The 26,131-nt window shown below is 33.6% G+C and overlaps 2 protein-coding genes across 2 annotated transcripts; one reads left to right on the plus strand and one right to left on the minus strand.

Annotated features, from left to right (window-relative positions):
* Positions 1 to 4,832: 4,832 nt before the first annotated feature.
* LOC103720759 (small ribosomal subunit protein eS27y) lies at positions 4,833 to 6,520 on the minus strand. Its single transcript, XM_008810626.6, has 4 exons — positions 6,386 to 6,520; positions 6,175 to 6,276; positions 6,010 to 6,038; positions 4,833 to 5,639 (listed from the first exon to the last, which is right to left on the minus strand). The coding sequence occupies exons 1-4, from the start codon at positions 6,386 to 6,388 to the stop codon at positions 5,513 to 5,515; spliced, it is 261 nt and encodes an 86-aa protein (XP_008808848.1). The 5' UTR covers positions 6,389 to 6,520; the 3' UTR covers positions 4,833 to 5,512.
* A 7,035-nt stretch (positions 6,521 to 13,555) lies between these two features.
* On the plus strand, positions 13,556 to 17,231 carry LOC149753486 (uncharacterized). Its single transcript, XM_089930721.1, has one exon. It carries the CDS (start codon positions 14,700 to 14,702, stop codon positions 15,933 to 15,935), a length of 1,236 nt encoding a protein of 411 aa, XP_089786847.1. The 5' UTR covers positions 13,556 to 14,699; the 3' UTR covers positions 15,936 to 17,231.
* The last annotated feature ends 8,900 nt before the right edge of the window (positions 17,232 to 26,131 follow it).

Below are 26,131 nucleotides of genomic sequence, written 5' to 3' on the forward strand. Positions count from 1 at the left end.
ACTCAAGATGAAATCAATCTCCTAAATGGAAGCTTGATTCTTGATTTCAAGTTTTGGTTCAAGATTCGGTTCGAGTCTAAATTAACATTTAATCAAACCAAAGATAAAGGAATACGCTAGTCAAAACTTTAATCCAATAATTTATCCTGTATAAAGTATAATCAATATTATATATATTTATAATTTAAAAATATCCGAGCTCGATTGAACTGGGTAGATTTCTAGCTCAGGTCAAAATTAATTCTAACCTGTTTTTCTGGTTCTCCTGCTAAGCTTGGGCTGCTCGGCTTGTTGGAGGCCCTAATGATCAACATAGTCTATGGGAAGCCTTAGTCTTGTCTAATGTTTTGCCCCCTCCTTCCATTTTGTTTCAATAAAGGCATAGCTTTTGTTAACTTTGGTGGGTTGCAAAAGAGAATATTTTCTCTAGTCCTTTTCAAATTAAGCACTACATCTCTCTTAAGCAACAGATCACTTGCCCAAAAAAAGATAATACAAACAATGAATTAATTAACATAATAAAACCATAATGATTGGTAATGCCTATCCACACCCACAACTTCTTTATGGAGACCTAACAATTATGGTGCTCTTTGGTTGGTCCTTTCCATTTGGCGGCTTACTTTGCTGGAACAGATGCCTTTAGATTACGCCACTACCCAATTTTTTCATAAGACCCCTCCATTTGAGGAAAATGGCAAGGTTGTCAGCTTTGTCTTCTTAAAGCTTTTCACTGTTTAATACCCTTATTCTTCCCAAAAGCGGAATTATTCAAATTAAACCACTGCGTCATCACCACCTTGTGACTAACATACGCAACTAGAGGGCCTACTAGGTGCAAAAGTATCTTTTTTAGGGTGCGGGAGGCCACCTATCAAATGGTGAGTGACTGGGATTCTCGCGTGAGTGCTCCTTCACCTCTAATCCTAATCTTGGATTGAGCCAAACAAAAAAAATTAAAAAAAAAAAAGTAGGTCACAATGGATGATGAGCGTAATTTTTGAGTTTGAGTCGAGTTTAAAACATGATCAAGACTGAGTTTAGAGATCTGAGTTCGGCTGAGCCCTTAAACCTGCTAATTCTTATCGGAGGTGGTCTTAGTAGGAAATTTTTTTGTTGATTATAATGAGACGGTTGGGGATGCTACAACTTTGAGTGGTTAAGCTAAAAAAACATGTCAGTTCTGGTGGTCATACAGCATTATATTCGGCAGACAATCAGACATTGAGATGCATGTATCATCTATAGACTATAGTTAATATACTTATGGATTTTGATTAGTTTTGATACACCTATGCAAATCATACTCTTCTCCCACTAATGAAATCTAGATATGGCACTCAAGTATAAAATATGCCGCAACTTTTCTTTTTCATCTTGACATCTTGAAGGTGCAAATATATTTATATTTTAGTTAGATAGATAAGGTGAATATTATTTGATACACGATTGCATGAGTTTGTTCAAGATTTGGTCACCAAACTTATGGGTCATATATTTTGTAATATTCGTCTTTTAGAAATATCAAAATTTCATTATCATGTTTTGCAAGGATGGAGCAAATAACTCTTGGGTAGAGCTTGAAGTAGGAGACAGTTTGTCCTTATCTATGATTCTATAGCTGTTTATGAAAATAATTCTTCAAAACTTGTGATCGAACTTGAGGATTGCTTGATTGATATTGGATTTGCCGGCATATTGATTGGATCAAGCAGCAAATCAGATGCTTTCAATGAACCAATTTGTCCGAACATGACCCTGATATTTTAATCTTAGAAATTGAACACTATTGAGTTTTGAAACTACATCTTAAAATATTTTGATGTCAATTAGATGGTACTTTCAACTACGTACTATAAGATTTAATAATTTCAATCTATAATTTGATTACAAATTTTTTGCTTTCCTATTTCAAATATTAATTTCAGTTATATTTCCATCTTTATTTCATATTTATGAACTAATTTGTTCGAACCCCTCTCGCTACCTGCATCAATAGAAATTAGAAGGAACTAATTCTAATATTATCTTGTTTCTTTACCTCAACCCTCTTGCATGGCTTTCTTATGCTCCCCCTTTTTTTTTCAATGATTCTTTCTTTTATTAGGTTGTTTTGGTTGGAGAAAAAGAAAAAATTATAATAGTGAAAGTTATGCTTGTTGGTATAGTTATTTTACAAGCTATGTCGATTTTTGTTTGGTTTAAAATTCTTGTTCCTATTTTATATAACCCATGGTCATGTTTAGTTGCAGAATGAGAAATGAGGTTGCTTTTCGGTATCAGATGGACAAATAAACATTTTTAATCTTATTATCTTTCACTTGGCTATATATCTTTTTAGGCATTTTATTTAAATAAATAATCGAGCAACTAAACAGTGTGCCAATAATATGCCTATACAAGCATGAAAACTTTGCCTAATGCTTATAGTTGTACTAAAAATGATTTCTAAAACTGACAGTTACCTCACAAGAATTTCAAGCAAAACTACTGATGTAATTTTCTAACAATATAGGTAAAATACCATATTTATCTTAGCGCAATAGTAAAATTACTCTAATGCGATTTGGGTTTCAAATGTTTGAAAATACGAAAACAGCCTCTTTTTTTTTTTTTACACACGTTGAGAGCCTCGTGCACCGAAACATCCTTCTTTTATGGATAAATGGCATACTTTATTATTTGTCTTCTTTTCATATTTATAAATAAAAAATGGGAGAGATTCAAACAAATTCACCTATGTCATAATATGTATGTGTAATACTTCATTATTTGTCTTCTTTTCATATTTATAAATAAAAAATGGGAGAGATTCAAACAAATTCACCTGTCATAATATGTGTATCCATTGCTTATAGTTCAATTAGAAATAACAATAAGAAGTGAAGGACAGTTTTATCCATTGTGAAAAATGAGCTGGTATAAATTGAAATATTTATGACAGGAATAGGTTATAACATGTTAGATCCATTGCTCACCAGACTGAGCGTTGGATCTACTTCTCCGCTTGAGACGCGATAACCATGGAAGCGCGGATGTCGGCAACCGTTAGCCGTGCCCGATTCATGAGAAACTTTAGGAGTCCAGGCCAAGGAATAAAAAATGGCACCCCCAACCACTCGGATCGCGGTTGTAGCCAACATCAACTTTCCAAACCTCCTGCACCTCTAACATGCCAATATAACCCAAGAATCCCCCAATTTAATTCATGAAAATTTATTTTCCTCAATTTTCTGAGTTTTCCTCTTTAGATTGTTCTTTTATTATTGTAAACCCATCTATATGCATATTTATCGTTGTTTCAGATGTCAGAAATTCGTCCGCAAATTCCTATGGAAGACACTGACACTGCAAAGGATTCTAGCAATTTAGTTTATAACTCTCATAAGGTGCAACTACTTCTCATAAGGCTGAGGCTGGCCGAGCAGCCTTCCACAATTGCACGCTTGGTCAGGCTATTCGATGCGGTACAAGGGAAACACGTTTTTCAGCAAAACAAAGCGCGCCCACCTCGGTCACCGCAGCCACAAGCCAAAAAGCATCGCGGCAGCCATGATTTTGGTGGAAACGGAGAGCCGGCCGGCTTCTTACAGGAGGCAGAGGTCGATGAGGAAGGGGAGGTGATGTCAGAGCTTGTGGCAGTTCAAAAGCCCATTGATACTTCACAATGGAGGTGCCTTCTCATGTTATATTTAAAAATCTGATATTAACCCTTAAAGGAATCTTATGACAAATGGATCTTCCTATCAGATTTTGTCTATATTATATAAGCTACATATTGACTTCAATAATATCAATAAAATTGACAATAACACCTATGGTATTAGAAAAAATAGAGCTAAAACAACATTTTGCTTATTTTATATGTACAAAAATAGTTAAGAAAACATAAGCTTATTTCTTCATTACTTACAATTTTAGAGATCAACTGTTATAACAACCTACCTCCATAAACAGTCTGGAAATCTATATTTGCATACCATTCTAAAATATTGTGTGGAAACAATTAAAATAGCACCCAACCTACCTCTTGCTCCATCAAATATACACTTGTTTGGACATTTTTCCCAAGCAACTTGAAGCATCCAAAAAAACAACTAGCATCATTGATCGATCCCATCAAGCTTACTTTATTGGTTGATTCTATTGGCAAATGAGGAGTTTATCTGTATGTATGCTTCTAAAATCATTCTACTTTTGTAATGACATCCCCCACACCAGATATTTGACTGATGCCATTCATAAATAATTTTAAGTATCAAATAACCAATCTATCCTTTTACATCAGTATCCTTGAAAAGTTCATGCAAAAAAAAAAAAACTCTTTATAATACAAACTTAAGAATAATAAAATCATTTACCCTTAATTACTTATAACACTATCTTCCAGAAATCAGATGGGTTTAACATGCAACAAACCATATTTGGAAGGATGGCATACAAAAATCCTACGAAAATATCAATAAAACTATATGGTGCAATAAACAATGGATAAAACATACCATTTGTCAATACACGGACTTCAGATCAATAATCAATACACCATTTCAAGTCTGTAGGTATAAATAAGTAAACTCAAGGTCCCAAACCCAAATCAATAACAATTTGAATTCATATATGGAATTCAATAGGTTACCCTGCCCCTTTTACTTTTTCGACCGCAACTCAAGACTTCATGTTGGGTTTGGGTTGAATGGGTGGGCTACCAGCCCACATTGCCGATTTCCACCACTATGCAACATGGCTGGATGTGGCACTCACAGTAACCACAACCAAGAAGGACGAGAGAGAGTGAGAGAAGCATGCGGTAGTGGGAGAAAGTACACAAAAAATCGGTGCAATTGGAGATCGAGTACACTCTTTTTTACTATTGCTGCACCAAACTAGTTAAGAAAACATCATCCGAACATCGCCATGGAAAATTAAGGAATGATTGATGACTCCATGGTGATGCTAAATCACAGCTCAAGCAGAAATAATTATGGTATATGTCGTTCGAAAAAGAACAAATTTCATGGAATAAATAATTTGCCAAGTAACAATTCCAAGCATAACCATACCATAACAATATCATAATTGTCTCATGTGGAATGTGAATGCCCAACACATAGCAACAACCGGAGATCCAATCATGAGCATAACTCATTTGAACCAACACCTATACTATTTGACACACAAAAAAATACCAGCTTACAGTATAACAAACTTCTTGGAGCAACAACACAAGGATCAATTTTGACAGAAAACCAGCATCCCTTTTCCCAATCATATTCTAGGTAATTCAAACATGGGCTAGAAAAAGACAGCAGGAAAATCTTGATGAAAGTTTATCCAATTCATTGACATATTCTAATAAAACAAACTCTTCCATCACTTAGATGATTCACAACTTCCAAAATTAATTTGCCAGCAAAAGCACAAACTAAACTTTAAATTATGTAGACCTCATTGTTTCATGTAAGCAAACACATCGGTAGCATCAGGAAAAAAAAGAAGGAAGCACACACCATCCTCAGTCTCCCTTCCGACGGAAAGAACATCCCTCGGTGAGCCTCGCACGCCCTCCAGTCGGCTGGCATAACACAGTTTGGCAGTTGCCACACACCACGACAGTCTGCGAGTGGCTAAACACAGTAGTTCTGCAACACACAAATAGTCAAGAAAAAAAAAATAAAGACATGCTTAACATAAACAATCAAAATCCTATAAACCTACAAAATAGTTGTCTGAGTAACATGATGCAGCAGCAGCAAAATTGTCACAACTTTAGCAAGTATTAGCATCATGACATTTATGATTTTGGTTATGAATTTTGTCTATTTAAAACCTGATACTAAAAGCATTTAGTGAAATTATAGTTTCAAAACTACACCATCTTGAAGCAAAACCAAATGCAAACTCCATTTCTTTCATGGCATATAGACAGAAGAACATACAAATAAAGTAAAAAGAAAAAAGACAATATTAAAATATAATAAGAAGACGATGTTGACGAAAAAGGAATCTTACATGTTGAAGCATCCTTGGCACTTGACATCCTATAAATTAAGAGAGAAAAATCATTATTAGTATATCAACAGAGCAAAAGAACAATAAAGAACGAGATTTTTGAACGCAAGAAGCGAGAAAAGGAATGGTTTAAAGTTTTCTCTTTTTTTTCTTCTTTTTTACTACCATGAAGAAGGAGTTGGGGGATTGGACGAGGCGTTTGAGCTTGTGCCTCCTCTTCTCGAGCTCCGCTGGGGGGTTCAGGAGATCGATGTCGTTCGGAAGAACCTATCAATCCCCAAAAGAAATTAAATAAATAAACCCTAAAAGGAATTGCATTAAAAAAACAACAAACTTAGAAACGAATCCATAAAAGAACAAGGAAGTAGAAGCTCACCATCTCGTGGAAGTGGAGAGGAAACTGTAGAGATGGATCGGATGGGATGGGATGGGATGGGATGGGACGGGACGGCAAGCCCCCTCTGAAACCGAGAGAGCGGCAGAGAAAGCAAGGAGGGGTGGGTGGGGAGGATCAAACCCTAACGTCTCCGTGGGGATTTATAGGGGTGAGTGTTCGGCCGTTCGTTCGTTTGATCGGAGGAGGTTGATCGCAGACGGCCTTTTTCAGAGATCGTGGGTTGGAAATATGGACTGGGCTGAGGCCGCTCCCTGGCCCCCACTTGGAAGCGTGCCATTAGATTGTGTCAAAATGGAAGCCCCATTTAAAGGAATTATATCCAAGTTTAAAATTTTTTACATGAATACCCTCCTAAATATCAAAACTTTTATATGAATCTTTTTTTAAACTGATATTTTCATATATATACCCTCATAAAATACTTATTTTAATATTCTACCATTTTTTTATTCTTATTTTTGCATATATATTCACACCATCTAACGTCATTAAAAAATTAATAGTTTCAAATTAAAATAACTAAAATATTTTTAATGGGTAGATATGCAAAAAAAAAATATTTATAAAGCGATCGCGATATAAAACAATGTAATTTCAAAATTTTATATTATTTTTAATTAAAATAAATATGGTTTTTATTAATGGTGTTAGAAAAACCGTTATATTAGGGGCATTTGTAGTGTTTATAAGGATACAAAAATAAAAAAAAATAAAGAGGGTATTTATGCAAATTTGAATTTTTAAAAGGATATTTATTAAAAAAAATTAAGTTTAAATACCAAGAAAAACCTTGCTTCACATGTCAGTGATGCTGTGAGGCTTTAGTTTTGTGTGTCGAGAAAAATAAAATTATGCATGTATGTTATAATGTTTTAATGATCACAAAATTACCTGGTTCAAATATTGCATATTATGTGCGTAATGTGTTGAGCTTGATCTTATAAAAAATTGTTTAAGTTGATTGGGCTTAATGATCATATAATTTTAGGTTAATCTATAGTATTATTCAACCTGCCAACTAATGAGATTCGGTCAATCCATTAAGGTAAATATACTTCAATATGCTATGACTTCCATTTGATTAATTTAATGTATGCTCTTAGAGTCAAGAGATTAATCAAAAAAATCAATGATTATGATTAAATTAGGATTGTCGCTAATAATTTTCGTCCAACATAAAATATGGCAACAAATCATGCATATACTTGAACACATATAAAACATATATGCAATTCTATTTTTGGTAAGTTTCTTAAAGACGTGCTCTTTCTATTTTGAACATTTGACTAACCAAATGATTTCAAAAAATTACAAACTTTATATCATTGAAAAGCTAATGAAATAAGCTTTTCAACGGTATCAATATTGATAGAGTTTGAATGAAAATCGAATACAAAATAATAAGATCTTTGTACACTCTCAGTTTTAAATCTAATTTTTATAAACTTTGAAATTATGTTGTCATATCTTATTTTTATGTCATCATATTATTATAAATTATATTAACTAACATTTATTTGTCAAGTGTGTGTGTGTTCTCCCATTTACAGCCCTATCTAAAGGTTATTTGGGATTAATATCCCAAATGGTCCACTAGTTATACCTGATTTTGCCATGTGTGCAAAATCTAAGTAATTTTAATTTTATTTATCAAATCTCTCTAAATAGAGTGTAAAATTTTTTTAGAAAAGTGTATTTGCTGATTGAAGAGAAAGAAACTTCGTCCATTCCATCAAAAGTATGAATAACACAAGCAAATCAACCAAATCAAGCTTGAATGGTCTAGATGATGTCATGTGTGCAAAATCTAAATGATTTTGATTTTATTTATCAAATCTCTCTAAATGGAGTGTAAGAGAACATTGGAAAAGTATATTTGCTAATTAAAGAGAAAGAAATTTCGTCTATTCCATCAAGAGCATAAATAACACAAGCAAATCAACCAAATCAAGCTTGAATGGTCTAGATGATGCCATGTGTCATCCTAGTCATGTTGAGAAATCATCTTATCACAAGAAGGGGACGTCCAAGCCATATGTTGAAGCATGTCAACCACACTCAAACATATGCAAAAATTCATGTCAATTCATGAAAAGCAAGATCAATTTGAGCATATGTTGATTGAAGAAATCAAGCTAATCAAGCCAATCATGCCTTATGGTTGAAGATTGATGGGAATCAAGCCTTAAATGCCCTCCAACGTTTCTTGCCCTCTCAAGCCTATAAATAGAGACCTTTGGTGAAGTCTCAATACACACCACTTAGCCAAAACATCCCTCTCTCAACCAAGTTCTCATCTTTTCTCATAATGCTCTCATATTGCTTCTATTGTGCTCTTATTTTATTATTGTGAGAGAATTGTATAGTAAGCTTATTTGTATTAGATTTGTGCGAATCAAAGTTTGTAATTGTGAGAACAAGCTTGTGAGGTATCAAGCTTGTGAACTTTATATTCAATCTAATAAAATACTAGATTGGAGAGTGCAACTTGGTAGTTTTCAAGTTGTGGTGCTGTTGCAAGTTGGCGGTCTCCAACTTGGATGTAGTAAAGAGTTTTACAACTAGTAAAACCTCAAGACGGGGTTGTCCTTGGGAGAAGGTGGATGTAGGCAAGGGTTTGGCCGAACCACCTCATAATATTGGCTTCATCTCTTTATCCCTATCTCTCTTTACTTATGTTTATATATCTTATTTAGTTGGCTTGATTACTGAGATTTACTATTATTGTGATTGTTTAGTATTTATTTTAAGTTGTCATTGTTTTTATAGACACCTAATTCACCCCCCTCTTAGATGTTAATTTCAATTGGTATCAGAGCTTGGTCTCTATTGTGTGCTAAATTGCTTAGAGTAAAGATCCTATTACAATGGCCAGTGGTAGTTTATCTATTAATATACCTTCTTTCTTCAATGGTTCTAACTATAGTTATTGAAAGAATGGCATGACTAGATACATACAATCTCTTGATTTTGAATTATGGGATAGGATTGTTGATGGTCCTTACATTCTAATGAAAACTGTTAATGATGTTCAAGTACCTAAAGAAAAAAAGAATATGATAAAGAAAATAGAAGGCAAATGTCTCTTAATTGTAAACCAATGCATGTCTTACAATGTGCTTTTGGACATAAATCAGTCCAACAGGATATCTATATGCAATTCAGCTAAAGAGATTTGGGACAAACTTGAAATAGGTCATGAAGGAACAAGCCAAGTCAAGGAGTCCAAAATTGACATCCTTACCATGAAGTATGAGCTATTCAAGATGGAGCCTCATGAAGACATGAAAGGTATGTTTACTCATTTCCCTATGAAGCAAGTTTGGAGGAAAGTCCTATGGGCTTTACCTAGTCAATGGGAAGCTAAAAGAACAGCCATAATAGAAGCCTTCAAAAACCAAGAGGGTCACAACCTTGAAGAGCTCATGGTATGCCTCTTAACCCATGAACTTACTATGAAGACAAGAGAGAAAATGGATAGTGCCACATGCTCCAAAGGTAAGGTGATTGTCCTGAAATCACAAGAAGAATACACATCAAATGATGAAGAGGATGAGAATGAGGAGATAACACTTCTCACTCGAAAGTTTAGAAGAATATTCATCAAAAAGTATGGCAACAAGAACTCAAACAAAAGGTATAACTATCACTCTCAAAAAGGTGATCAAAACATGCAAGAAATTGTTTGTTATGGATGCAATAAGGCTGGACACATCAAATCTGAATGTCCATATGCAAAGAAAAAGAAAGAAGAAAAGAAAAAGAAGAAAGCTATGCTGGCAATATGGGATGATAGTAGTGATAAATCAAATACTGATCAAGAGAAAGATGAAATCGCCAACCTATGCCTCATGGCCAAAGAGGATAATGATGCTGAAGAAGAGGTAAGTGGTTCTATCTCATTTGATGATTTACTTAGCGCCTATAATGATCTTGCAAGTGCCTTTATTAAAATAAAGAAGAGAAACAAACTATTGAAAGAGGATAATGCTAGACATATGAATGCTGTTGAAATACACAAAGAAGAAATAAATAAAATAGCTTACAATGATGAGCATGAAAAAATTAAGAAAGAAAATGAAAATCTGAAAGTTGAGATTGATGCTCTCAAGAAGACATTCTCTAAATGTTCATATAGCAGTGAACAACTTGAGCATGTCTTGGCATGTAAAAATGTGTATTTGATAAAGCTGATCTTAGTTATGAAAAAATGAATAATGTAAAACATTTTCAAAAATTCTTTGATGAAAAAGGTAACAGAAAAATAGATATTCATCCACTTGTTCATAAGACTAAATGTACTTATTGTTGTAAATATGGACATACTTCAAAATTTTGTAGAATTAAAAGGTATTCTCTAAAGAATGGTAGTAGGTATGCATGGGTTCCTAAAGGAACCAAAACCACTAACCTTGAAGGACCCTTAGGGATACCTAAATTTAGACAAAAATTCTCTTATAGGTATGTCTCAAGGCCAAGAACATATTTTATTTTTTAAAGGACTAAAACACAATCTCTTGAGCATAAGTCAATTGTATGACAAGAAATATCATGTAATATTTGAGTCTTCACATTGTCTAGTTAGAAGCATTAAGAACAATGGTATAAAGTTTATTGGATATAGACACGACAACATTTATCTGGTGGATTTAAGTTTGCCATCATTTGAAAATGTCAATTGTCTAGTGTCCATAAACGCCAGTGATAGTGGGTTGTGGCAAAGAAGGTTTAGACATATTAAAATAAGCACTATAGCTAAAATTTCAAAAATGAATCTTGTTATCGGTCTTCCAAGCATCAAATATGATGCATGTCAACTTAGGAAGCAAACAAGAGCCTCATTTGAGAGTAAAAATATTGTCTCGACCACAATGCCTCTCCAACTCCTCCACTTTGACCTATTTGGTCCCTCTTATACTCTAAATCTTGGTGGAAAGGCATATGCTTTTGTCATTGTTGATGACTTGTCTAAATTTACGTGGACACTATTTTTAGCCCATAAAAGTGATACTTTTGATATATTTAAAAACTTTGCTAAATTAGTTCAAAATGAAAAAAGAATTAAAATTAAAAGTATTAGAAGTGATCATGGTGGTGAGTTTGATTATCATGCATTTGAAAATTCCTATATACTGTGATAACACTAGTACAATTTGTCTTTCTAAAAATTATGTACATCATTCTAGGACTAAACATATTGATATTAGACATCATTTTATACATAATCATATAGAAAAAGAAGATGTAGAATTGCACTTTATTAATACTAAAAATCAAATTGCAGACATTTTGATAAAACCTCTTGATGAAAATATCTACACTTTTTTTAGAAGTGAATTTGAAATGGTTGAATTGGAGCACATTGATTGAATTTCTTGCAGTCTAATTTTTCATGATAATTGAGTTCATATCCATACCTCTCACACGTTACCTTCTTCCTCCCTCTAATATTGAAACCACCAAAGATATCATGGAGTATGGAGTATGAAATTATTTTATTTTAAGTTTAATGCATATTTCAGGTCTTACTTGATTTGCTTTACTTATACATGTTATGCATAAGTTATGCATGTTTAATTATCACATGATTGATTAAACTTGCAAAGCTTAAATAAGTTTGAATGCCCTTATTGTCACTATATAATTCAGCTTGAAATATTGTTTTGTCTTTATGCATGTGTAAGCCGAATTCTTATACTGGCATGTCCCTATGTTTTCATTAGATATTTCCAACAATGTATGCTATGACTCTATGACAAAGGGGGAGCAAAGCTTTTCAATTTGGCATTGACATATACATTTTTTAAAGCATGTTTTGTGATCATCAAAAAAAGAAAGATTGTTGAGAAAAATAAGATTATGCATGTGTATTATAATATTTTAATAATCACAAAATCATTTGCTTCACATGTTGCATATTATGTATGCATTGTATTTAGCTCGATCTTATAAAAAATTGTTTAAGTTGCTTGGGCTTAATAATCTTATAATTTGGATTAATCTATAGTATTAGTCAACCTACCAACTAATGAGATTCGGTCAATCCATTAAAGTAAATATGCTCCAATATACTATGACTTTCATTTGATTGATTTAATGTATGCTCTTATGATGACCCAAAGATTGATTCATAGATTGATTTTGATGATCACAAAACCTTGAAGTATAGATACTAATGTTTATGTTGCAAGGAGAAAGATATTTATTTTGCAAGGAACATAGCAAGTTGGAAGAACACAAGAAGGCCTCCAAAAGCACTCAAGAAAAGTTAGAAGAAAGCTACAATTCATTGGCCCAACTTTAAAGTTCAAAAGATTCAAATTGGAGGAGCAAATTCAAAGGAAAATTCAAAAGAATAGTCTTCGAGTCGACTCCTAAGGAATTCGAGTCGACTCCAATGGTTGCCGAGTCGACTCCAAAGAAAGCGAGAGTCGACTCTCAGTGGTACACAAGGGAAAACTCAGAGAAGCAGTTTTTGGACACTGAGATTCGAGTCGACTCCCACAAAGTCCGAGTCGACTCCAAAGACAGAACAACCCCAAGACAGAAGACGGTATTTTCGTCTCTGAGAGGGGAGTCGACTCCAAGACAAGTCGAGTCGACTCCAAGGCAGCGCGGCTCCAAAATACAGAGGATCAGTTTTCCGACTCTGAGATTCGAGTCGACTCCCAGACAGCTCGAGTCGACTCCAAGGCAGCGCTACACTAAGATGGCAGAAGACCAACTTTCGGAAACTGAGAGCCGAGTCGACTCCAAGGAAGTTCGAGTCGACTCCAAGACTGGATGAGCCAAAAGACAGAGAATCGGGAGTTCGGGCTCTGAGATTCGAGTCGACTCCCAGGACAGTCGAGTCGACTCGAGTGGACAAAATTCAAATTTGGATCCACGGACTACAGAGGATGAGCCGACTCCAAAATTGCCAGGTCAGCGCCAGAAGTTGGCGAGTCGACTCCGGGTTAAGTCGAGTCGACTCCCAGTCAAGACGGCAACTTTAATTCAAACTTGGAACAGTTGCCGAGTCGACTCCGGAAAAGCTCGAGTCGACTCCTGCTACAGCCGAGCCGACTCCTGATCGCGCGAGTCGACTCCAAACCCAACGGTCATATTGTCAGGAGCTGCAGACTGGTTCCAACGGCTCTATTTTTGGCTCTAATGGCTATATTCTTGTTTCCACGTTATCAAAAGCTATAAAAACAAGAAGAGAGCTAGGAGAGAACGGATGGAAGTAGGAGAACACATTTAGGGAAGAGATTCCAAGGGAAATCTTCCATAAGCACAATAAGGGCCATTCAAAGTGAAATAGAGAGAAGAAGAGCTTCCAAGTGTATTCCAAAGCTTCCTCACCATCCGTGTGCTGCCGCGGTGATCCTCTATTTCGTGCCAAATCAGAAGAGGGTCAAGTAAAGAAGAAGTCGAGCTCCTCCATCTTCAAAACTCGTTTGAGGGCTTCTCTTTACTCTATTTGTTTATATTGTTATATTTGCTTGCTTAAGAAGCTTTGATTTGTTTTTATTCTTTGTTTTAATATCTTGTAACTTGATTCAATCAAGGGATTGAATCAAGGGGTTAAAGGTTTGTTGGTGAGCCAAAGGGAAAACCAACGGTGTAAGGTTTGTTGGTGAGCCAAAGGGAAAACCAACGGGGTTTAGGTTTGTTGGTGAGCCGAGGGTAAAACCAACGTGTAAGGGTTCGATTGTGATCCCGGGAAAACAATCGGGGGTGGTTCTAGTCGGTGAGCCTGGGAAAACCGACCGAGTTCGTTGTTATCTCGCAAAACAACAAGTTGGGTTGTGAGCTTGTAAAACAACCGGCTGTAATCTGTAGGATTATAGTGGAATTCCCAAGAGGTCTTGGGGAGTGGATGTAGGTGCTGGGATGCACCGAACCACTATATTTTTGTTGTGTTTGTGATGCTCTTTGTTGACTGACCTCCTCACTCACTTACTTAGATATTAAGCTTACTTAACTCTTCTTCGTGCATCCTTTAGTTGCAAGCATAATCAATTTACTCAATCATTAAATTGAATAGCATACTAGGGCAAAATTAGACTAATCTTTTATTGAACCCACTGCTTAATAGTTGATTAGATTAGAATCATACTCTTGCTAAGGTTAAGCTTCACTAAGCATCCATACAACTTAGCATAATTAATCTAAAAGATTAGAAGTAGTTTAAAAGTTTTAAAAGACCCAATTCACCCCCCCCTCTTGGGTTGTCACCTTGGGCAACAAGTGGTATCAGAGCAGGTGCTCAAATATTATTTGTAGTCTTAACCGACTAGAGCCAAAGATCATGACAACCCCACATAACGTATTACTTGCTGAGGGACTTTCCACAAACAGACCTCCACTGTTTGATGGATCTAACTATATTCAATGGAAAGCTAGAATGAAAATCTTTACTCAATCACAAAACTATGAGTTATGGAATGTCATAACAAATGGCCTACACACACCCACGAAATTAATTGAAAGTATGTTCGATAAAAATTTGGCTGAACTAAATGCTAAGGCTATGAACCTTCTCTACTGTGCATTTAATAAAAATATTTTCAACCAAATTTATATATGTTCATCTGCCAAACAAATATGGGATACTCTTGAAGCAACTTATGATATTTTCGAAGAACCCCATGTTAGTTTACTTGAGGATAATTGCAAGACTAACATTGAGCATGCAGGAAACACTCTAAATCAGGAAGAAAGATTCAAAAGCTTCCTAAAGACAAAGAAGAAGAGGAAGCTAGAAGAAAGGAAGAAAGAGATAAAAAGGAAGAAAGCCTTGACCAAGAAAGAGTCAAGCAAGAAATTAAAAGTTAGGAGCAACAATGATGATATTAGCTCCAAGGAACTACAAGAGGTAACTAACTCGTGCTTTATGGCACAAGAAGACAAGGTAAAATCTGAATCTACTCTTACCTCAAATGATTTTCAAGAAGAATTATCTTATGATGAATTATTAAATACTTTTCATGATTTGTATGGTGAATGTAGAAAATTAGCTGTGAAGAATAAAAATCTTAAGAAACTAAATCTGAAAATTTCAAAAGAAAGAAATTCTAATAATGAAATACAAGATAAACTAAATTCTGAAAATAAAATTTTAAGGTTAAATTCAGAACAATTAATTCAGAAAAATCAAAATTTAATTAAAGAAAATCAAAACTTAAGTAAAGAAATTAACCAATTGAAGTCTTTTATTAACAAATTTACTGTAAGTTCAGCAAGATTAAAAATGATGTTTGAAAGCCAACATACAGATTTTGATAAATCAAAATTTGGCTTAACTCCTTCACTTAGCAATGAATCCCTAAAGAAAAAGGTTATCAATTCACCAAGCAATCCATTAAATAAGATAACTTATTTCAAACATGAAAAGAATGGGCATAACAACTTTACCTATCGTTCTAACATAATTAAATCAAGTAGTAAAGTTATTACAATTAAACAAATTTGGGTTCCAAAAGGAACTATATGTCCTAACTCTCAAGGATCCAAGCAAGCTTGGGTACCCAAAATGAAAATATGAGGATGTAGACATAGATGTGCCAAGATACCCATGAAACAAATAGATTCATACAAATGGGTATTCTAGACACATTGAAACTTAAAATATACTTATGAAAAGTAATTTTAAATAATAATAATAATGAAATCAGTAATCCTTGCATCTCATCATTATTTTTGCTTTAGTATGAATTGCTAGTATTGATCAATTTTGTGATATAGAAACTACTTTTGGAAATATAATCAAATCACTTCATTTTATAGGATACTTTACTCACCCTTGGATAAAGTTGCTAAATGATTAATCATTATTAAGATTAATTCTATGAATTCTCTATATGCTTGATTGAGAGTTTTTATCCATGGCATTATTGTTTATTGATCATAGATATGATAATGTGTACTTGGTATGCTTTTGAATATATGCACTATGAATACCAAGATTAAAGAAACCATCCTTGGCACATAGAATCAACTCATGCTAGTATGTACTTAATCTCAAAAGACCTTGCCATAGGCTTACTTAGATTATCTACTTAAAGGTCAAAGTTTTGCTATGCATGCTAACTAAGGAAACAAACAAAAATCATTTCTAAATCTAAAGATGTTGTTTCCATCACTAAGTTTTCAAAAGCTTACATTGGATTTGTTCTTGGAAAATAAAACTGAAGTATTTTTCTGTATTTACTGAATCTTGTAAAAGCGTTTCAAATGAAAAAGGTTTCCAAACTGTGAAGATCATGGCACAGTGTTGAAAACCAAAATCCTGATTAAGGTTATACAGAAAATAATATTAAATTCAATTATTTCAGCTCCAAGGACATCATAAGTAAAATAGGGTTAATAGAATTCTTGAAGAAATGAAAAAGACAATTATGTATGATAGTCATCTACTCAAATAATTTTTTAAAAGACTATCATCACTGCTTGTCATACATATGATTTCTATTAGATCTATTTTTGATGAAAATTTTGATCTTCTGAAAAATGGAAAATGAACCATTGCATATCTTTCATATTTTTCAGTCGTACATGTTATGCTTGATATGCTCTTATGAAAATAATGCCAAATCTGATAAAGATACTTCTATCCTTGGATATCATTCATCAAGCAATGCATATAGAACATTCATGAAAAATTCTAGTTGTAGAGGTATCAATTCATTTTATTCTTTATGAGACTAATGATTTATTATCAAAATACTAAAAACAAATTATATATGTATATGGTTAATCTTTTATATATAACAATCTGAAAAACTTGTTAATAATTAGAACCAAAATTGGATTTTTCAGATATGCACTTAATGAAGAAAAATTGATAACTACTAAAAGACTAAATCAAGAAAAGATAGATCTTGATAAGATTTTTGCATGATTAGAAGTAAAGATCACCATTATTATTTGTTTGCTTCATGAGCTTTATAATCTGTCAAATGAATGTGTAGAATTCACTCCTATGTGGTTATTTCATTAAAAAAAAGGAGATCTATGTAAAATAACCACCATATTTAAAGATTACACATTACATATATGATAAAGCAATATGTGATTTGGAACAAGCATCAAAAGCATGATAGAATAATTATTTTATCATATACCTAATAGACCAGATTGTGTGATCATTATGTGCCCTTGTGCAAGACTTCAATCTAACTCCAATGAATCATAATTTATTGATAACAAATGAATCATAATCTGAATTTTGATAGAAACAATTGTTTAAGGCAATTTGATCAAAACTTAGCTAGCATGCCTTATTGACAATTATCTTAAGCAAATAGAATCTAAGCTAAATTGATGTTGAAAATAAGAAATTGATTTGATCTTGATAAATCCTTCTATTGTCTCACATGCTTGTACTTGAACCATATTGGTTAATGAAACCATCTCTTTAGTTCAAGTGATATGTGCTTGCTTATACTTAGGGAATCTCTTGAGTAAAGTGACTCAACATTCAACTAGTATCATATCTTATATCGAGTCATCTAGTTAAAAATATGGTGGATGAATGTTTTGTATCTTGAAGAAACTAATAACTTTCTTTCAAGGAAGAAAAGGAGCTTGCAGGATCCTTGAGCAAGAAAATGAGAGATTTCAACTTGAAGGATATCTTCATGTAAGATACACTAAACATTCACATGCAACCAAGAGAGAGGATCTTCTTCAGCCAAAAGTTCACACATAAGAAATCTAGTTTGGCTTGAAGAACATATAATGAATAGGTAATTTAGATACCTTTCTCACAAATTAGTTGAGTAAAGTCAGTAACTTAAATCTTATTATGGCATGATTAAATTCTTTAATTATTAATTTTTGATATCATGTCTATATGTGTATTGACTGACTTATACTTTTAGAAATTATTTCATGGTTTGCCCAAACTAAAATATATCTTTGCCTATGTCATAACCATGAAATACACAAGTATATGCTTAAAATGTTGATGTAAAATAACTTGTTAGAAGTTATGAAACCTTGAGCATAATGAAAATATTATTTGCATGATATACATATATATGATACGTAAGATTAATTCTCTATTCTGCTCTCTCATGAAAATTACTTGAGAATAACAAAAAGAGAGAGAGATAAAGAAAAGAAAATGGATATTATTCAAGAGAAGTAAAATCCAAGTAGAGGCAAACACTTCAACCTTAAGGAAAAGCAAAACAAACTTAATATATTCGACACATTTGTGAGACTTGTGTGAGCATTCTTTTGGAAGGGATAAAATCCATAATTAATTACACTTAAACAGGGAGGTTTTGAAGTAAACATTTTAACCTTTCTATATTGCTCATCATAGGGATGGTGCCAATGGGGAGGCTACTGGTAGTACCCGGCACTATTTGACCCAACTATTCGGTGTAGGGCATATTAGGGACGGCACAAGAGGGAGGCTAGTGGTAGTACCTCGTGCCCCTTCCCAACTCCACCGGATAGGGAGCAAATAGAATATAAAGCATAAGAAAGTTGAAAATGAAAGACAAAGTAAATAAAAATATATAAGAAGAATCAAGTCTAATTATTAGTCACTTGGAAACACACCATAAGGATGAAGTCAATGCAAGATGATATTTAAATAGGGGGAGTGTATTTGAAAAGAATTGACTTTGATCCTTGACATACTTGTTATTATTATTTTAATGCATGACTTAACACTTAATATATTTTGCATATAGTATGATGTCTTGATTTATGGGTTCTCAATATTTTGTAATATTTCATACTTGGACAATTTGATTGAATGCATGAATTGCTACATAACATCTTTTGTTTAGTTTTATTGAAAAGAAATTTCAGATTTGTCATTCACAATCATTGTTAAAATCTGAAAGCTAAATAAAATTGTAGAAAGGAGAAGAGAAGAATATCTCTATTTAGGGAAAATAAATTGATTTTGATCTATCTTTCTACTCGCCTAACTTTGATACATAATGTCCTAATACTTGTTAAAATATCCTTTATTTTGTATCGAAACTCAAAATTAAACACAAAGATTCTGAAAGTGCTTTAATGGTATTGAAATATGTATTTTTCAATCATAATAATTTAAGATGAGCCACAATGTGAAAGATACATATCTCAAATTATGACTTAAAAGGCCTCTATTGAAAATCTTTATGAAATTCAGAATTTGATTTTGTATAAAAGCTTAAACTCCATATGATTACTAAATAAAATGTTAATGTAAGAAAAACAGAATTTATTTTGATTGCTCCGATACGCATCCGAAACATATCTTTTCTTATCATTAAAATGTACCAATATTGGTCTAAATGATGTGTCTTTCAATGATCTTGATTGCAAGTAAATATTTTTAAAATATATGACTTTATTTTAATATTTAAAAATTTATTGAGTTTCATGTATACATTGCTGAAAAATTGTGATTAAGAAATTGAGTTCTATAAATACATATACTTCCATGATCATCTATATGTTTTTTCTCTCCTATATCATTAAAGACTTTCATCAATAGAGTGAATGATCTAAAAGAAAGAAAATGTAAATGCTTTTGAAAGAAACTAAGCTTCAAATGAATTACTTTTGATTAATATTTTCATACATTTTCTCTAAGATTAGGAGAAAGCATAACTTGTTCTTAAAAGATTAAAAAGAGTGATTACTATAAATTGTGAATATTTCTAGATCACTCTACATTCTTGATATCATAAAGTTTCAGCTCTATTCACGTTTATCATTAAAATCTGAAATTCGACAAAAGAAAAGAAAGATTAAAGAAGAATGCATCTTTTAAGGGGGAGCTTTAGATATTCAGTATCTTATCCTAAAGAAACTTTAATTTTATGGATTGATTTTGATGAACCTCCTTATATTGCAAGACATGCTTTATTCTATAAAGGCTGTCTTATCTCAAACCTTGAGTCTTATGAAAATGAGCTGAAACTTATAGAAAATATATTTTTGAGATTGACAATTTTATTGAACATTATCTTCAAATTCTAAACTCTTAAATGGAATGATCAATAGAGGGGGAGAAAGAAAATTTCAGAAGGAGAGGTCTCACGGAACTTAATTACATAAATCTATAGGAGAGGGAAAGAATACTAAATGAAAAGTGATCCTAATACTCTCCAATATGTATCATCTGAAATTTAAATATGAAAATCTTTATGATACACCTTGAGGCATGTTATTTGGTTAATATATCTTCTGCACAAATCATGAACCAAATTGCAATTCAAATAGTTGATCTTAAGAGCCTCTAATTTAATGAAAAAAGGGGAGAATAACGTGTTAAATTTTCTTGAGTATCTCGTAGAAAATCTATTTTGGAATTCACTAATGAGTCCTAATTGGCTTGCTCTTTAGAACTTCAATATTGTGCCAATTCATATTTTTATATATGTATCAAATCGTGCTTATTTTCTAAAGGAATAAAAGAAAGTCCTTAAAAGAGCTCTAAGATATATCATAAATTGCATGAATTCATATTTTGGTATTTGTGCCCCAATGCTCTTATTATCATAAAAAGAACTTTGAAGTCATGATCCAACATGATGATATGTTTTTCAAGTATATAAGTTTTGATCTTTTACTCTGAAAATCAATTAAATTGCTCTCATGTTGATAAAATACTTAATAGATTGGGCACAAGATCTTAAATGAACAAGCTTTCACACTTATTATTGAAGAGAGGTTAGATTTCCACTTCTTGAATTAACCTAAGGAAGATCCCACCTACACTTGATTAGAAAACTATCTGTGGTATCAACTTAGAAAAACTTCTTGAAAACTATCTTAATTGGCTCTGATCTGTGCTCACTAATCTGATTCCAATATTATTGCCTTAAGTTATATGATTCATATCCTTGCAATAATTTAACATTCAAATCAGAGTACAATAAGGGAAAGAAATATTTGAGTGTTCTTATCTTTGTGCTTAATGTTTCCCTATCTTTTTGATGTTGTCAAAAAGGGGGAGAAATATCTAAGTATATGCAAATATCTAAGTATATGCTCATAATGCCTTTATGCTTTGAATTGAATACAAATCAGCTTAAATTGAAATATGTTGATTGTGTTAAGCTGATTAAATCTAAAGCATTATCATGAAGTATGTTTTAAAAATATATGTTTTCTACTTCATGCAACTTTGCTATGTATTACTTCTAGAAAACAATATCTTTTATATTGCATATACTCCAAGTTTTGTCATCATCAAAAAGGGGGAGATTGATGACCCAAAGATTGATTCATAGATTGATTTTGATGATCACAAAACCTTGAAGTATAGATACTAATGTTTATGTTGCAAGGAGAAAGATATTTATTTTGCAAGGAACATAGCAAGTTGGAAGAACACAAGAAGGCCTCCAAAAGCACTCAAGAAAAGTTAGAAGAAAGCTACAATTCATTGGCCCAACTTTAAAGTTCAAAAGATTCAAATTGGAGGAGCAAATTCAAAGGAAAATTCAAAAGAATAGTCTTCGAGTCGACTCCTAAGGAATTCGAGTCGACTCCAATGGTTGCCGAGTCGACTCCAAAGAAAGCGAGAGTCGACTCTCAGTGGTACACAAGGGAAAACTCAGAGAAGCAGTTTTTGGACACTGAGATTCGAGTCGACTCCCACAAAGTCCGAGTCGACTCCAAAGACAGAACAACCCCAAGACAGAAGACGGTATTTTCGTCTCTGAGAGGGGAGTCGACTCCAAGACAAGTCGAGTCGACTCCAAGGCAGCGCGGCTCCAAAATACAGAGGATCAGTTTTCCGACTCTGAGATTCGAGTCGACTCCCAGACAGCTCGAGTCGACTCCAAGGCAGCGCTACACTAAGATGGCAGAAGACCAACTTTCGGAAACTGAGAGCCGAGTCGACTCCAAGGAAGTTCGAGTCGACTCCAAGACTGGATGAGCCAAAAGACAGAGAATCGGGAGTTCGGGCTCTGAGATTCGAGTCGACTCCCAGGACAGTCGAGTCGACTCGAGTGGACAAAATTCAAATTTGGATCCACGGACTACAGAGGATGAGCCGACTCCAAAATTGCCAGGTCAGCGCCAGAAGTTGGCGAGTCGACTCCGGGTTAAGTCGAGTCGACTCCCAGTCAAGACGGCAACTTTAATTCAAACTTGGAACAGTTGCCGAGTCGACTCCGGAAAAGCTCGAGTCGACTCCTGCTACAGCCGAGCCGACTCCTGATCGCGCGAGTCGACTCCAAACCCAACGGTCATATTGTCAGGAGCTGCAGACTGGTTCCAACGGCTCTATTTTTGGCTCTAACGGCTATATTCTTGTTTCCACGTTATCAAAAGCTATAAAAACAAGAAGAGAGCTAGGAGAGAACGGATGGAAGTAGGAGAACACATTTAGGGAAGAGATTCCAAGGGAAATCTTCCATAAGCACAATAAGGGCCATTCAAAGTGAAATAGAGAGAAGAAGAGCTTCCAAGTGTATTCCAAAGCTTCCTCACCATCCGTGTGCTGCCGCGGTGATCCTCTATTTCGTGCCAAATCAGAAGAGGGTCAAGTAAAGAAGAAGTCGAGCTCCTCCATCTTCAAAACTCGTTTGAGGGCTTCTCTTTACTCTATTTGTTTATATTGTTATATTTGCTTGCTTAAGAAGCTTTGATTTGTTTTTATTCTTTGTTTTAATATCTTGTAACTTGATTCAATCAAGGGATTGAATCAAGGGGTTAAAGGTTTGTTGGTGAGCCAAAGGGAAAACCAACGGTGTAAGGTTTGTTGGTGAGCCAAAGGGAAAACCAACGGGGTTTAGGTTTGTTGGTGAGCCGAGGGTAAAACCAACGTGTAAGGGTTCGATTGTGATCCCGGGAAAACAATCGGGGGTGGTTCTAGTCGGTGAGCCTGGGAAAACCGACCGAGTTCGTTGTTATCTCGCAAAACAACAAGTTGGGTTGTGAGCTTGTAAAACAACCGGCTGTAATCTGTAGGATTATAGTGGAATTCCCAAGAGGTCTTGGGGAGTGGATGTAGGTGCTGGGATGCACCGAACCACTATATTTTTGTTGTGTTTGTGATGCTCTTTGTTGACTGACCTCCTCACTCACTTACTTAGATATTAAGCTTACTTAACTCTTCTTCGTGCATCCTTTAGTTGCAAGCATAATCAATTTACTCAATCATTAAATTGAATAGCATACTAGGGCAAAATTAGACTAATCTTTTATTGAACCCACTGCTTAATAGTTGATTAGATTAGAATCATACTCTTGCTAAGGTTAAGCTTCACTAAGCATCCATACAACTTAGCATAATTAATCTAAAAGATTAGAAGTAGTTTAAAAGTTTTAAAAGACCCAATTCACCCCCCCCCTCTTGGGTTGTCACCTTGGGCAACATCTTAGAGTCAAGAGATTAATCAAAAAAATCAATGACTATGATTAAATTAGGATTGTCTCTAATGATTTTCATCCAATATAAAATATGGCAAGCAATCATGCTTATACTTGAGCACATATGAAGCACATGTGCAATTCTATTTTTGGTAAGTTTCTTAAAGACGTGCTCTCTGTATTTTAGACATTTGACTAACCAAATGATTTCAAAAAATTATAAACTTTATATCATTGAAAAGCTAATGAAATAAGCTTTTCAACGGTATCAATATTGATAGAGTTTGAATGAAAATCAAATATAAAATAATAAGATCTCTGTACACTGCTAGTTTTAAATCTGATTTTTGCAAACTTTAAAATTATGCTCTTATATCTTATTTTTATGTCATCATATTATTATAAATTATATTAACTAACATTTATTTGTTAAGTGTGTGTATTCTCCCATTTACAGCCCTACCTAAAGGTTATTTAGGATTAATATTTCAAATGGTCTACTAGTTATACCTAATTTTGCCATGTGTGCAAATTCTAAGTAATTTTGATTTTATTTATCAAATCTCTCTAAATGCAGTGTAAGAGAACTTTAGAAAAGTATATTTGCTGATTGAAGAAAAAGAAACTTCCTCCATATATTCTATCGAGAGCATGAATAACACAAGCAAATCAACCAAATCAAGCTTGAATGGTCTAGATGATGCAATGTGTTCAAAATCTAAATGATTTTAATTTTATTTATCAAATCTCTCTAAATGGAGTGTAAGAGAACATTGGAAAAGTATATTTGCTGATTAAAGAGAAAGAAATTTCGTTTATTCCATCAAGAGCATGAATAAGACAAGCAAATCAACCAAATCAAGCTTGAATGGTCTAGATGATGCCATGTGTCATCCTAGTCATGTTGAGAAATCATCTTGTCACAAGAAGGGGACATCCAAGCCATATGTTAAAGCATGTCAACCACACTCAAACATGTGCAAAATTCATGTCAATTCATGAAAAGCAAGATCAATTTGAGCATATGTTGATTGAAGAAATCAAACCAATCAAGCCAATCATGCCTTATGGTTGAAGATTGATGGGAATCAAGCCTTAAATACCCTCCAACGTCTCTTGCCCTCTCAAGCCTATAAATAGAGACCTTTGATGAAGTCTCAATACACACCACTTTGCCAAAACATCCCTCTCTCAACCAAGTTCTCATCTTTTCTCATAGTGCTCTCATATTACTTCTATTGTGCTCTTATTTTATTATTGTGAGAGAATTGTATAGTAAGCTTATTTGTATTAGATTTGTGCGAATCAAAGTTTATAATTGTGAGAACAAGTTTGTGAGGTATCAAGCTTGTGAACTTTATATTCAATCTAATAAAGTACTAGATTGGAGAGTGTAACTTGGTAGTTTTAAAGTTGTGGTGCTGTTGCAAGTTGGTGGTCTCCAACTTGGATGTTGTAAGAAGTTTTACAACTAGTAGAACCTCAAAGTGTGATTGTCCTTGGGAGAAGGTGGATGTAGGCAAGGGTTTGGCCGAACCACCTCATAATATTGGCTTCATCTCTTTATCCCTATCTCTCTTTACTTATGTTTATATATCTTATTTAGTTGGCTTGATTACTGAGATTTACTATTATTGTAATTGTTTAGTATTTGTTTTAATTTGCCATTATTTTTATAGACACCTAATTCACCCTCCCTCTTAGGTATTGATTTCACTGCATACGTAAAACAAGTTCATCCTAACACGTGGCAAAGGAAAATGGTAGTCTACCATGAAAATTAGTAAAATAAACAAAGGGTTGTTGAGCTTAGAGTTGCCAAGCTTGTATTAGCATATCCAAGCAACTTTTTGTTTCCACATAAAGTGACACCGTGGCATTTTCTTTGCATAATATTTACAATAATATCAAAATATCAATTATTGATATATTACAACATCAAGGTGAGAAAATATATATATGGTCTTGGTATTATTTGCTTATATGAGGAAATATCTTTTTTCAACTAAACCAATTCAAGTTAAGGAATCCTTAAATGTGTCCAAGTTATTGTCATTTTTTTTCACAAATAAGATTTTTATGTACAAATTTTCATGCTTTCCATGTTGATATCAATGATGATTTTGGATATCTCGATATTTTTGTGGTGTTTATCGTTCTTGTATGCACTCTTTCTGGTTGCATGGAGACTAATCTTCAATCTTGTAGTATTTACATCCACCAACAATTCTTTTTTTTTTTTGGCAAACATGAACCTTTTTATCTAATTCCTAATTATAAATACATATTGGCCAAGAATATATGGAGGATACTCAAAATTTTAAATAAAATTTAATGAGTTGATTAAATAATATAAAAATTTACTTTCTGTGACTATTTATATTCTTGAACCATGTT

The sequence above is a fragment of the Phoenix dactylifera genome, chromosome 5, assembly GCF_051530095.1.
Source record: "Phoenix dactylifera cultivar Ajwa chromosome 5, Ajwa_hap1_PhDact_Kaust_v1.1, whole genome shotgun sequence".
Taxonomy (NCBI): domain Eukaryota; kingdom Viridiplantae; phylum Streptophyta; class Magnoliopsida; order Arecales; family Arecaceae; genus Phoenix; species Phoenix dactylifera.